General features: G+C 46.2%; 1 protein-coding gene across 1 annotated transcript; it reads right to left on the reverse strand.

Annotated features, from left to right (window-relative positions):
• Positions 1–10,310: 10,310 nt before the first annotated feature.
• On the reverse strand, positions 10,311–12,191 carry LOC116523288 (leucine-rich repeat-containing protein 61-like). The gene is made up of 2 exons (XM_032238389.1): positions 12,183–12,191; positions 10,311–11,072 (listed from the first exon to the last, which is right to left on the reverse strand). Exons 1-2 carry the CDS (start codon positions 12,189–12,191, stop codon positions 10,311–10,313), a joined length of 771 nt encoding a protein of 256 aa, XP_032094280.1.
• Between the last annotated feature and the right edge of the window lie 794 nt (positions 12,192–12,985).

Below are 12,985 nucleotides of genomic sequence, written 5' to 3' on the forward strand. Positions count from 1 at the left end.
ATGAATGGAATCAATGTATAGTTAAAGAGTTAACTAAGATAGGTTTTAAAGCTGGCATGGCTGATCCATGTTTGTTTAAGAAAGAAAGTAATGGTGCAATTTCTTTGTTGCTATTGTTCACTGATGACATAGCATTAATCACTAAAACTGAGCAAGAAGCTATGAGTATTATAACACTGTTAAGGATGAAGTTCTGTATAAAACATCTCGGTGAGATTAGGCAATATCTTGGTTTAAAGATAGATAAAACTAGGGGAGGATACAAAATCTCACAAACTGAGAAGATTAACCAGCTACTCAGAACGTTTAGGATGGAACTGTGTAAACCAGCTAAAACTCCAATGGGTCAGGAATTTAGCCATGATGATGTAAAAAGCCCTGTGTTTGATAAGGGTATTTATCAATCATTAATTGGTAGCTTATTGTATCTGAGTAATTGGTCAAGGCACGACATAGCATATAGTGTAAATCAATTAGCCAGGTTTAATGCTGAACCTACTGAAAGGCACTGGCAAGCTGCTAAGAGAATATTAAGATATCTTAAGCAAACGATGCATTATGCATTGTATTTAGAACCTAGAGATGATCTGAGCTTAACTGCATATGCTGATGCAAGTTTTGCTACAGATGTGTCTACACGGAAATCAACATCAGGGTTTGTTGTATTCCTGGGAAAGGCACTAATTGGATGGCGGTCTATTAGACAAAAACATTTAAGTCTATCGACTATGGAGGCTTAGTTCTCATGTCTGTCATTATTATGTACGGATTTGATTTGTTATAAACAACTCCTACTTGATATGGGGTTTATGGTTTTATGGTTTTATTGAACACTTATAGGCCGCCCTTTTCCCTGAGGGGACTCAGGGCGGCTTACAATAATGAGGGAGGGGAGTGCAAGACAAGACATAAAAGAAAATGTGAGTAAAAAATAATTAACAATAAAAGCACAACATTCACTCAGCATTCGGGCGGGGAGAGAGTAAAGTCCTATCCCCAGGCCTGACGGGATAGCCAGATCTTGAGGGCCGTGCGGAAGGCCTGGACGGTGGTGAGGGTGCGGATCTCCACGGGGAGATTGTTCCATAGCGTCGGAGCTGCAACTGAGAAGGCTCTCCTCCGCGTAGTCGCCAGTCGGCACTGACTGGCGGATGGAATTCGGAGGAGGCCTACCCTGTGCGATCTGATGGGACGCAGGGAGGTAATTGGCAGAAGGCGGTCTCTCAAATAGCCAGATCCACTACCATGGAGCGCTTTGTGGATGGTAAGTAGGACCTTGAAGTGCACCCGGAGATCAACAGGTAGCCAGCGCAGCTCACGGAGGATCGGTGTTATGTGGGCGAACCGCGGTGCGCCCACGATCACTCGCGCGGCCGCATTCTGGACTAGCTGAAGTCGCCGGATGCTCTTCAAGGGCAGCCCCATGTAGAGCACATTGCAGTATTCCAGCCTAGAGAGCACAAGGGCTCGAGTGACTGTTGTGAGGGCCTCCCGGTTCAGGTAGGGCCGCAACTGGCGCACCAGGCGAACCTGGGCAAATGCCCCCCTGGTCACAGCTGACAAGTGATGGTCGAAACTCAGCTGTGGGTCCAGGAGGACTCCCAAGTTGCGGACCCTGTCTGAGGGGTATAAATTTTGCCCCCCCAGCCTGATTGATGGAACATTAGCCAAATTGTTGGGAGGAAAACACAACAGCCACTCGGTCTTTTCCGGGTTGAGTACCAGTTTGTTAGCTCTCATCCAGTCTTTAACAGCCTCAAGGCCCTGGTTCATCACGTCCACTGCTTCATTGAGTTGGCACGGGGTGGACAGATACAACTGTGTATCGTCCGCGTATTGATGGTATTTTATCCCGTGCCTCCGAATGATCTCGCCCAGCGGTTTCATGTATATGTTGAATAGTAGGGGGGATAAGACCGAGCCCTGCGGCACCCCATAAGTTAGGGGCCTCGGGGACGATCTCTGCCCCCCCACCAACACCGACTGCGACCTGTCCGAGAGGTAGGAGGAGAACCACTGCAAAACAGTGCCGCCCACCCCCACCTCCCGCAGTCGTCGCAGAAGGATACCATGGTCGATGGTATCGAAAGCCGCTGAGAGGTCAAGGAGAACCAGGATGGACGCATGGCCTCCATCTCTGGCTCTCCAGAGATCATCGGTCAATGCGACCAAAGCGGTTTCTGTGCTGTAACCGGGCCTGAAGCCGGACTGGAAGGGGTCAAGATAGTTAGCTTCCTCCAAGGTACGCTGAAGCTGGAAGGCCACCACCTTCTCAACAACCTTCCCCACAAAGGGGAGGTTGGAGACTGGACGGTAGTTATTAAGAACTGCTGGATCCAAAGACGGTTTCTTCAGGAGGGGCCTCACCACCGCCGCCTTAAGCGCGGTGGGGAAGTACCCCTCCCGAAGAGAGGCGGTAACAACCGCCTGGATCCAGCCTCGTGTCACCTCACTGCTGTTGGCAACCAGCCAGGAGGGACACGGGTCCAGTATACAGGTGGAGGCGCTCACAGCTCGCATAGCCTTGTCCACATCCCCGGAGGCAACATCCTGAAACTCAACCCAGAGATGGTCTGCCAGATCATTCCCCTGTGTCTCGGCTGGATCTGCAGGAGTGGAGTCCAGGTCCGATCGAAACCGAGCAACTTTGTCCGCCAAGAACTGAACATACTCCTCAGCCTTACCCTGTAGGGGGTTCCCCGTCTCCCTCCTATTTAGGAGGGAGCGGGTTATCCTAAACAGGGCGGATGGGCGGGACTCGGCGGACGCTACCAAGGAGGCAATGTGTGATCTTTTGGCTGTTCTTAACGCCCGAATGTACTCCTTGGTGCATGCTGTCAACAGTGCTCGGTTCGACTCGGACCTATCGGACCTCCACAGGTGCTCTAGGCGTCTCCTCCGGCGCTTTATCTCGCGGAGCTCCTCGGTAAACCAAGGAGGCCTCCGCGAGCCGCTGACCCAGAGGGGCCGTAGTGGCGCAATCCGGTCCAGAGACCCTGATGCTGCCGAGTGCCAGGCCGCAGCAAGAGTCTCCGCCGAACTGTGGGCGAGAGCATCTGGAATAACCCCAAGCTCCGTCTGGAACCTAACAGGGTCCATAAGTCGCCTGGGGCGGAACCACCTGGTGGGTTCCTCCTCCCTACGGTGGGGGTTTGGCCTCCGGAAGTCTAGCCTCAGTAGGCAGTGGTCTGACCACGACAGGGGAATGGTCTCATTTCCCCTCAGACCAAGATCATAGCTCCACTGCTCCGAGAGGAATACGAGGTCGAGTGTGTGCCCCGCTGAGTGGGTAGGGCCTCGGATTACCTGGGTCAAGCCCATGGCTGTCATGGAAGCCATGAACTCCTGCGCTCCATCAGAGTGTTCACCGAGCGAAGGCAAATTGAAGTCCCCCAGAACCATTAGCCTAGGGAACTCAATTGCTAGCTCGGCTACTGACTCGAGGAGCGAGGGGAGGGCTGCTGCAACGCAGTTGGGAGGCAGGTACGTTAGCAGCAAGCCCACTTGACCCTTGAGGTCCAACTTCACTAGTAGGGACTCACACCCGGCAAGCTCCGGAGCAGGGATCCTACGAGGTGCTAAAGACTCCCGGACTACAATAGCCACACCGCCACCCCTTCCCTGGGCTCTCGGCTGATGAAGCACCTGAAATCCGTCTGGGCACATCTCTACGAGGGGGACTCCTCCCTCCGTGCCCAGCCATGTCTCAGTAATACATGCCAGGTCTGCCCCCTCGTCTAAAATCAAGTCCCGGACGAGGGGAGCCTTGTGAACAACAGACCTGGCATTTAGCGACAGCAGCCTGAGACCAGGGTCCTGATTGCTCGCGCCATCTGACCTTGGAGTGGGACTCATAGGGCCGGAAGGAGGGATCTCTGCGATATAGCGAACCCTCCTTCCCCGGTAATGGCCAGCCCTAAAGTCCCCGCCGTATCTGCCTCTCCCTGTTATGACCGCAATGCTCCGACTCTCTCCCGTGGATGTAATTCCCCCAACCACCCCAATGACCCCCGCATACCCCGCCAGGTCCTCCGAATCAGACATACTCAGGCACTCACACAAACAGTCCCCACAATATAGTTAAAAACACAGAAAAAAAGATACAGCGATAATAATACTAAAAGTGGCTTGACATACGAGAGCCTATTGTTGTTTATGAAGACAATCAAGCAGCAATTCAGATGGCATCCAATCTTGCTGTAAAAACTAGGTCAAAACACACTGATATAAGATATCTGAATGTACGGTGGCTTCCGGGGCGGGACCTTGCTGATGGCGGCAGCTTAACGAGCTGCCCCCAGGTTTCTGGTGGCGTTATCTGCCTAAATACCTGGTAGATACCTCATTCTTCAGGCAAAGAAGAGTGAGAGAGAGATCCAGCTGGTAAGAGCTTTTCTTTGAAGTTTGCAGCTTTTTTTTTTTGCTGCGAATGGAAGGAGGGGCCAACTAAAGGCTGAATCACATCTCCGTGCCAGAAACCACGGCTGTATTTATTACGGCGCAAAGTAAGGATCCCCCCACTTAGGACAACTTTTGATATATTTATTTGAGATTAATACAAGCAGAGTCCGTACCTGAGAACCTTATCTGCCTTTTTTTTAAAAAAAAAAAATCCTAGCTTCTTTTTACAAGAGCTTCCTTCGTGCACGGTTTTTTTTTTTTTTTTCTTAAAAAATAAGCTCCTAAAATGGCGATTGTCCCACATTCCTAACTATCCGGCAAAGAGCAGTGATTAAAAAGATCAAAGGAACAGCCAGCCTGTAGTCTCTTATTAATTAGCTTCATTTCTCTGAAGAGCTTACAAGACTTTCTTTTTTCTTATCAACTTTTAAAAGTTTTAAAAGACTCCTTGTTAATATAGAGACATTCCAAACAGAGATGAATATGCTGAACTGTTTCGTTACAATGCTAATCTTTTGAAACCTGCTTTGTTACAATGCTCTTTTCTGAAACCTTTTGAAAAACCTCTAAGAACAAATAAAGGGGGGACTTAATATTTTCTTTCCTCGTAAGCTACACAGCGGGCCAGTAGAGTTTGAATAATTGTTGAATAATTGTTTGAAGAAAAGATATAATGGCATCAAAATTAAATTCGGGGAGACCTCTTCTTAGGAGTACATCTCACACACTTGGCACAAAGTCGCAGCTTCCACCCTCTACGCCCCCTACTGGAGATTTGCTAACAAAAGAACTTTTTTTTGAAACTTTTAGAGAATTTAGAGAGCAGAATTCAAAAGCTTTCAGAGAATTCAGAGAGGAGATAAAGAAACTTAAAGCAGACTTATATGATAAGCTTGATACTAAGATTGCCAAAACAAATGATGATATGCTGGGACTTGTAACTGTACTGACAGAATATGTTTCTGGAATGGAAGATAAGCTAGAGGTTTTTGAAGAAGCCAACACTAACTTGACTTCCAAAACTGAAGTGGTGCAACAAAGAGTTGAAAACGCTGAAAAACAAATTGTTATGATGCAGTACACACAGATGGAGCTTGCATTAAGAGTCGGGGCTGCGCGAGAATAAACAGGAGAACTTGAAGCAGATTTTTTCAGAGGCTTTTGACCGTCTGGTGGAAAGACCGGGGTCCAACTTTGACTGGCAGATCGAAAAAATTTATCGCGCTAACTCTTGGGTGGCAAAACAGAAGCAACTTCCCCGAGATGTAATTATATACTTTGCTACAAGAGAGTTCAGAAACATGATACTACAAGAGTCTTATAATACCAGGCTTCAAATTGGCGGACAGGACTTGATTGTCTTGAAAGAAATACCACCCCAAATGCTAAGAGCCAGGAGAGATTATGCTTTTCTAGTGGAAGAACTCAGAAACCGTCAGATACAGTATAGATGGGATGTGCCATTCGGTATTATAATTACATTTGATAAGCAAAAATATCGTCTCAACTCTGTATGGGAAGCCCGAGATTTCTATCACAAGATCCTGAAGGTGAGACACCCTGAATCATCTGGATCTGGAGAAAGACCATGAGAAGGACAAGATAAACAGCAAATCACACAACTACCAGACAAAAAGCACCATTTCCTCCTTCCGGAAGGGCAAGGGGTCAGGGAACAAAGATCTAGCCGTATGACTACCAGACGAATGGGAAAACAAGGTACATTGCAACAACCTCAATAACCATCGGCCATTGACCAAGGAGTTGTGGTCTGAACTCTTTACAGAAGAGAAAGAAAATATTTCACTATCTCAAACAGTTCAAGAACGATATAATTTGCCTGCAAGAAATTCATATCAAATCAACTGATCAAAAATATTTGTTCAACCCCGAACTTGGTCAATATTTTGTGACCTCTGCTACGGAAAAGAAAAATGGTATAGCTGTATACTTAAGAAAAGACATTAAGGCTGAACTAATTGAAGCAGATCCCTTTGGAAGATATATCGCATTAGACCTAATTCTAGAAGGGAAAAAGACTTGATGGACGACTTTGAATTGAGAAATGTTTGGTGAGAAAGAAACACAGAGGCATATGACCTCACCCTTTTTTCTGATGGACAACTATCCCTTTCAAGGATTGATTTTGTACAAATCACTAATGATTTATTTTCTAGGGTAAAGAAGACAAAGATTGCGGTGAGGGTCCCTTCGGACCATAACCCAGTTTGGACGGAATTGGGAAGGGTAGTGCAGGCAAGAAGGTCTTGGAGGTCGAATGAGAGTTTATTTAGACATGAAAAGTATATTAATGATTGTAAATAATTGCTATCTGAATACTTTGTTCTGAATAAGAATAAGGGTACTTTCATGGGATTTGTAGGGGATGCAAGTAAAGCGTATATGAGAGGAGTACTGATGAATATAAACAAAATACATAGACATAAACTAGGGCAAAAACGAAAAGAATTGGAAGAGGAAATTAAAAGAAAAATTTGAAATGTATCCAAATTGTGTTATAGAGGGAAGGAGGTGTTTTAACAGGAGGAGATTTAAAAGGCATTCCGGGAATTTTTTTTTTTTACAGAATTGTACAAAGGGGACAAAATTAAGGGTTTAGATATAGACAGATACTTAGATAAAGAGATAATACCCCTGGTTAGAGAAGAGTACAGGCAAAAGTTGAACCAACAAATAACCTCTGGGGAAATCCTGCAGGTAATCAAACAACTAAGATTAGGAATAATGTAAACTGCTTAAAGTTTGAGTAACGGCAAGAAGCTGAGTTCAACGTAGAGACTTTACTGACTTTTTTTTCTTTTTTTTCTTTTTTTAAAATTTCCTTGGTTTTAATATATTTCAGACTGTGTTTGATAAAAAGCTATACCGTGTACGGGCTCTGGGAAGTCGGGGGGGGGGAAGGGAGGTGGGGTCCTAGGGGGGAGGGGGGGAGGGGGAAAATATAGTATGTGCTGGATTTTAAAGTGATTAATACGATTGCACTTGTATACTGTTGCGTTTTTAATTCTAGTGTAAAAATAGGAAGCTGAATATATTGATAGATAGTAGAAATACACCGAAGGGAGGAGCAGAAGGAAAGAAGAAAGAGGGGTAGAGAGGGTGGGAGAGAGGATCGGAGGGAGGGTGAGAAGGAAGGGAGGGAGTGTATTGGGAGAGAGGAGTGATAGAGGGGGAGGGGAAGTAGGGTAGAGGGGAATGTTGGAGGGGAGAAAGGAAAGTTGGAGGGGGGTGAAAGAAAGGGTGTATGGAGGGTTGAAGTGGTATATTGGGTTTGTATTTTGGGGAGTATTGTTGACAAGGATGGCTGTGTTTATTGCTCAATGTTATATGGCCCCGGTTATGCACAGTATATATGTGACCGTATGAAATGAAAATGAAAATGAAAATAAAACATATTAACAAGTAAGATATCTGAATGTACGGCAAAGTGTGAATAGTAAATTAGTTTCACTGCAGTATTGTATGTCTGAAGACAACATCACAGATCATTTTACTAAGGCCCAAGGTAATATAAAGGATAAACGTTGTTGCGAGGAATACGGATTAAGATTGTAAGATTTATACATTGTCCTACCCAAAGGGGAGAATGTTAGGAATATAATTCTAACGGTTGGGTTGGCAATATATAAATCATGTAACAATGTTGTACCTGTTTCTTTAAAGCATACTGTAAAATGTGATTGGTTGCTGTTTTCCTCAATCGGCCATAAGAGGGAGCCAGAATGACTGTTAGCTCTCTGTTTGTTAGATGCTGGGCTGATCTGATTTGAGTGTTTTGGAAGCTGGCTGTTAGAAAGTGCCGTGAGCTATTGTAAGTTTTGCAACTGTTAGCAAACTTTGAGTACTGAACTGATTATATGATACTGGACTATGTTATTTGGATTATCCCTTAACTGAAAGACATTGATGACTGACTGTCTTATCCGCGTATGACTTGGACTGTTTGATGGACTCTGATACCTCTATTTCCATGAAAGTAAAAGCTTATTTAAACTGCAGTGTCTCTGTATGCTGGTTTGTGTGTTCTCTAACACAACTCTAACAGCGCTTCTCTGAACGTACTCGCTCTCCCAACAGAGAGCTTACCTAACAGCAGCTACGCCAGGCAGACCGAGTTTCATAATGCTCGCTTAAGGGGGATTAATCTGGAACAAAGAATTGTGGTTACCTTGTTAAGCATTATTGGGGAGGGGGATTTTTGGAGCAGGCTCACTGGTGCCCACATACACATAAACACACACAGACCACCATGCTCCTGAACCAAAAGCCTGCCTGGGAAGTGACTGCTGCCCTTGGGGGATGGCATAGATGTCCTCGTGGGTTCCCCCCAACACAGGCAGGTTTCGTAAGGGTCCTTCTCCCTCTTTTGGGGGGGGGTGTCAACTCACCATGGCCAACTCAGTGTGCTCAACATGCCATGGCTTACTCAGTGTGACCAACTCACTGTGGCCAACTCGCCATAGCCAAGTAGCTGCAGGACAATTCGACAATACGCCCCTCAGACAGGCTTCGCAACTTGGGAGTCCTCCTGGACCCACAGCTGACTTTCGAACATCATTTGTCAGCTGTGACCAGGGGGGCATTTGCCCAGGTTCGCCTGGTGCACCAGTTGCGTCCCTACCTGAACCAGGAGGCCCTCACAACAGTCACTCGTGCCCTTGTGACCTCTAGGCTGGAATACTGCAATGTGCTCTACATGGGGCTGCCCTTGAAGAGCATTCGGCGACTTCAGCTGGTCCAGAATGCGGCCGCGTGAGCGATCGTGGGTGCACCTCGGTTCACCCACGTAACACCTATCCTCCGCAAGCTGCACTGGCTACCTGTTGATCTCCGGGTGCGATTCAAGGTGCTACTTATCACCTACAAAGCCCTTCATGGTATTGGACCTGGGTACTTGAGAGACCGCCTGCTGCCAATTACCTCCACTAGACCGATACGGTCGCATAGATTAGGCCTCCTCCGAATTCCATCATCTAGCCAGTGTAGACTGGTAACTACCCGGAGGAGAGCCTTCTCGGTGGCTGCTCCGACCCTCTGAAACGAACTCCCCGTGGAGATTCGGACCCTCACCACCCTCCAGTCCTTCCGCGCCGCCTTAAAGATCTGGCTGTCCCGGCTGGCCTGGGGTTAAGACTCTAACCCCACTCGAATTTGTGTGGCTGTTGTGTTTTTTAATATGTTGTATTGTCTGTATGTTGGAAATTGTTTGTCCTTCCCCCCCCCTTTTTTTTTGAACTGTGAGCCGCCCTGAGTCCCCCCAGGGAAAAGGGCAGCATACAAATAAAGGGAAAATGAAAAAATGAAAATGAAATACAGTTATTTTGAAGAATTTAAAATTTTGGACATTATTTTAATTGTCGGCCTTCCCATTTTATTCTGTCCCTCTTTTGGCAGCCTTTCATGAAGCATTCTGTTCCACCATTTCTTCGATATTTGTATAATTCTTCTTCCATGGCGAGTTGGCCATCAAGAGTTGACTATGGTTGAGTTGGTTGTGGTGAGTTGGCCATGGCTGGTTGTGGTGAGTTGGCCATGGCTAGTTGGCCATAGAATGTTGACCACAGCAAGTTGATTGTGTTGAGTTGCTTGGGGTGACTTGGCCATGGCAAGTTGGCCATAGATAATTGGCCATGGCTAGTTGACCATAGAGAGTTGACCATGGCAAGTTGGTTGTGGTGAGTTTGTTGTGGTGAGTTGACCATGGCTAGTTGGCCATAGAAAGTTGGCCATGGCAAGTTGGTTGGCCCTTTAGAATTGCCCATGGCTAGTTGACCATAGAGAGTTGACCATGGCAAGTTGGTTGTGGTGAGTTGGTCATGGTAAGTTGGCCATCGTGAGTCATCGTAGAACCCTTCCCCAGCACATCCGATGCTCAGCAGCTGGCAGCCTCAAAAGAGGTATGAGTTGGCATCAGGACGCCCTCCACCGAGCACCTGCTCAGCCTGGTTGATGCTGTGGTCAACCTGCTTACTCAATTCCTGGCACTCCAGCAAAGCCTCGCTGAACTGCTTGTAGGCTTCCTCCACGATGGAGCTTCTCCGGGCTGGTTGGACCTCCCAGTAGCCCTCTTCCACCCAGGGCTGAATCCGGCCAGCTGTCTCGCCAAGACCCCCGGCATTGTTGCAACGCTGCAGTGAGCGGTCTAGTTCCTTGCACAGCTGGTAGAGCTCAGTACCCCGTCCGGATATCCGTTTGCCGTCAATCACTTTAACCTGTGGGAACATTTCCGCCAGGATGGCTGGGTAGCTGAGCCGGGCTGGGCCGTTGTGGAAGCGCACGTTGTCTAGATGCCACAACCCAGCCAGGCACTGCAGCTGTTGTGGGTTGCGCAGCTGATTGCCGGATGCATTGAGGCTCTGCAGGCTTTCACAGCCGCTCAGCGGTTCCAGGTTCGAGATATGGTTGGCGGCGACATTGAGCACGGTCAACACTTTGAGGGAGGCCAGGGGACCTAGGTGGGTCAGGCCGTTGCCTGACAGGCCGAGCCACTCTAAGCTGGCACACTCGCCGAGGCAGCCCAGCTCCAGAATCCCGAGGCCTCTCAGCTTCAACAGCAGGATGGACTCGAGATTGAATTCTCCTGTCCGGCTTTTTAGTAGCTGGATGGTGATCTTGCCATTGTGGTCCGGATCATCGCTTTTGCCCGCTTTCTTTTTTTTTTTTTAAAGTAATCTTTATTAGTTATACATTTTTTAAAGAGTAAAACATACAAATACAAATACAATTTTAAACATACAACCCCCCCTCCCCTCCCTGCCCCCGCGGTGACAGTCATTCACAGCCCAACTTTTTTTTCCCCTTCCTCATTGTTAGGTCTCTAAGCCACATCTTCTCATTACAAAATTCAGGGATCTATTACAATACCCATGTTCACTTTTAACTTTCCCCGTTTTAAGTCCCTGCTGTTCTCCTTGTCTCCCACATATACCATAAGTTACAGCTAAGGTAATGTTCCGTTTCTCCTTTGTCCCTCAGCCAACCCGTCATTCTGTCCATTTCTGCACATTCATAGATTAATGAATTTAATTCTTTTTCTCTCTTTTCAATTATAGAATTTTTAATTCTCTCTTTTTAATTATAGAATCTTCCGACGGTATGGTAGTGGATTTCCAAAATTGTGCATACGTTATTCTTGCGGCCACAATTATATGTAGGCTCAAATGCCATATTGAATTGCTCATGTTTTCTGGTTTAATGCTTAGTAGAAGGTTCTCGGGTCTCCATTCCATGCTTGCCCCGGTAACCTCTTTTAGCCATTTTTTAATGCTTTTCCAGTATTTCGTGGCCTCAGTACAGGACCACCAAATATGGTAGAATGTGCCATCCTTTCTTCCACATTTCCAACACAGTGGAGATAACCCAGGAAACATTTTGGCTAACCTCGTTGGGGGGAAGTGCCACCTATAAACCATCTTGTATATGTTTTCTTTGAATGCTGTAGATATTGTAAGTTTAATGGTCTTACTCCATAGATCCCACCATTTGCCCATTTCAATCTCATAGCCAAAGTTTCTCTCCCATGCTATCAGAAGGCTTTTATCCCTCTCTTCATTAGCATCTTGGCAGGTCAAAAATTGATAAATCTTCGATAACATTTTCTTGTCTCCACCAAACAAAATCTTATCTAGCCCCTGAGGGTTTGGGTAGATCCCAAACCGTACCTTATCGCTTTTAAACCTGTTTCTAACCTGTAAATATTCCCACCATTCCAGATTCCTGCCCTGCTGCTCTAATTCCATCTTTTTTTTCATGTTGCCAACTTCTGTCATGATGTCTTTATAAGTTATGTTTCTTGTCCAATTAAATACACTGGGATGCGTTAAGGCCTCTAACGGTGCCAACCAGCACGGAACCCTAAGATAGTATTTTTTCCTCATCTTTTCCCAGACCCCCATCAAAATCTTTCGAATATAATGTCCCATGAAGTACCTATGGGGGGTGTCTCTTTCTTGCCAGAGGGAGGCATGCCATCCCTGAGGGAGGTCATGTCCCTCTATAGCCAATAGGTGCCTTCTACTCAACATCACCCAATCTTTCATCCACGTCATGATTGCTGCGTTATAGTATGCTTCCCAGTTGGGTACTCTTGCCTTGCCATATAAATCGAGCCACTATTGTCTCCAAAGATTTTTAAAAATTTTTGTCCAATTTAGTTGGTGCCGTTTGAAACAGAAACAAAAATTTTGGTAATACATATGTCTTAACTGTCGCAATCCTGCCCATCAAAGACAGTTGTTTACCACTCCAATTAGTCATATCTTTAGATACCTGCTGTAGCAATTTCATATAGTTATCTACCTTGATAGAGGAACATCTCTCCGTGAGCCAAATTCCCAAGTATTGTATTTTATGGGCCATGTTAATCCCTAACAGGCTTTGTACTTCCCTTTTCTGGTTCAGAGTCATATTCTTAATTAACAGTTTTGTCTTCTCTTTGTTTATACGTAGCCCCACTATCCTACCGTACTCCTCTATTTTACATAAAAGTTGTATCCCAGAAGCCATAGGATCCTCCAGGATAAAAACAAGGTCATCGGCGAAGGCCTGGACCTTAAATTCCTGA

Source organism: Thamnophis elegans, unplaced genomic scaffold (genome assembly GCF_009769535.1).
Source record: "Thamnophis elegans isolate rThaEle1 unplaced genomic scaffold, rThaEle1.pri scaffold_147_arrow_ctg1, whole genome shotgun sequence".
Classification (NCBI taxonomy): Eukaryota; Metazoa; Chordata; class Lepidosauria; order Squamata; family Colubridae; genus Thamnophis; species Thamnophis elegans.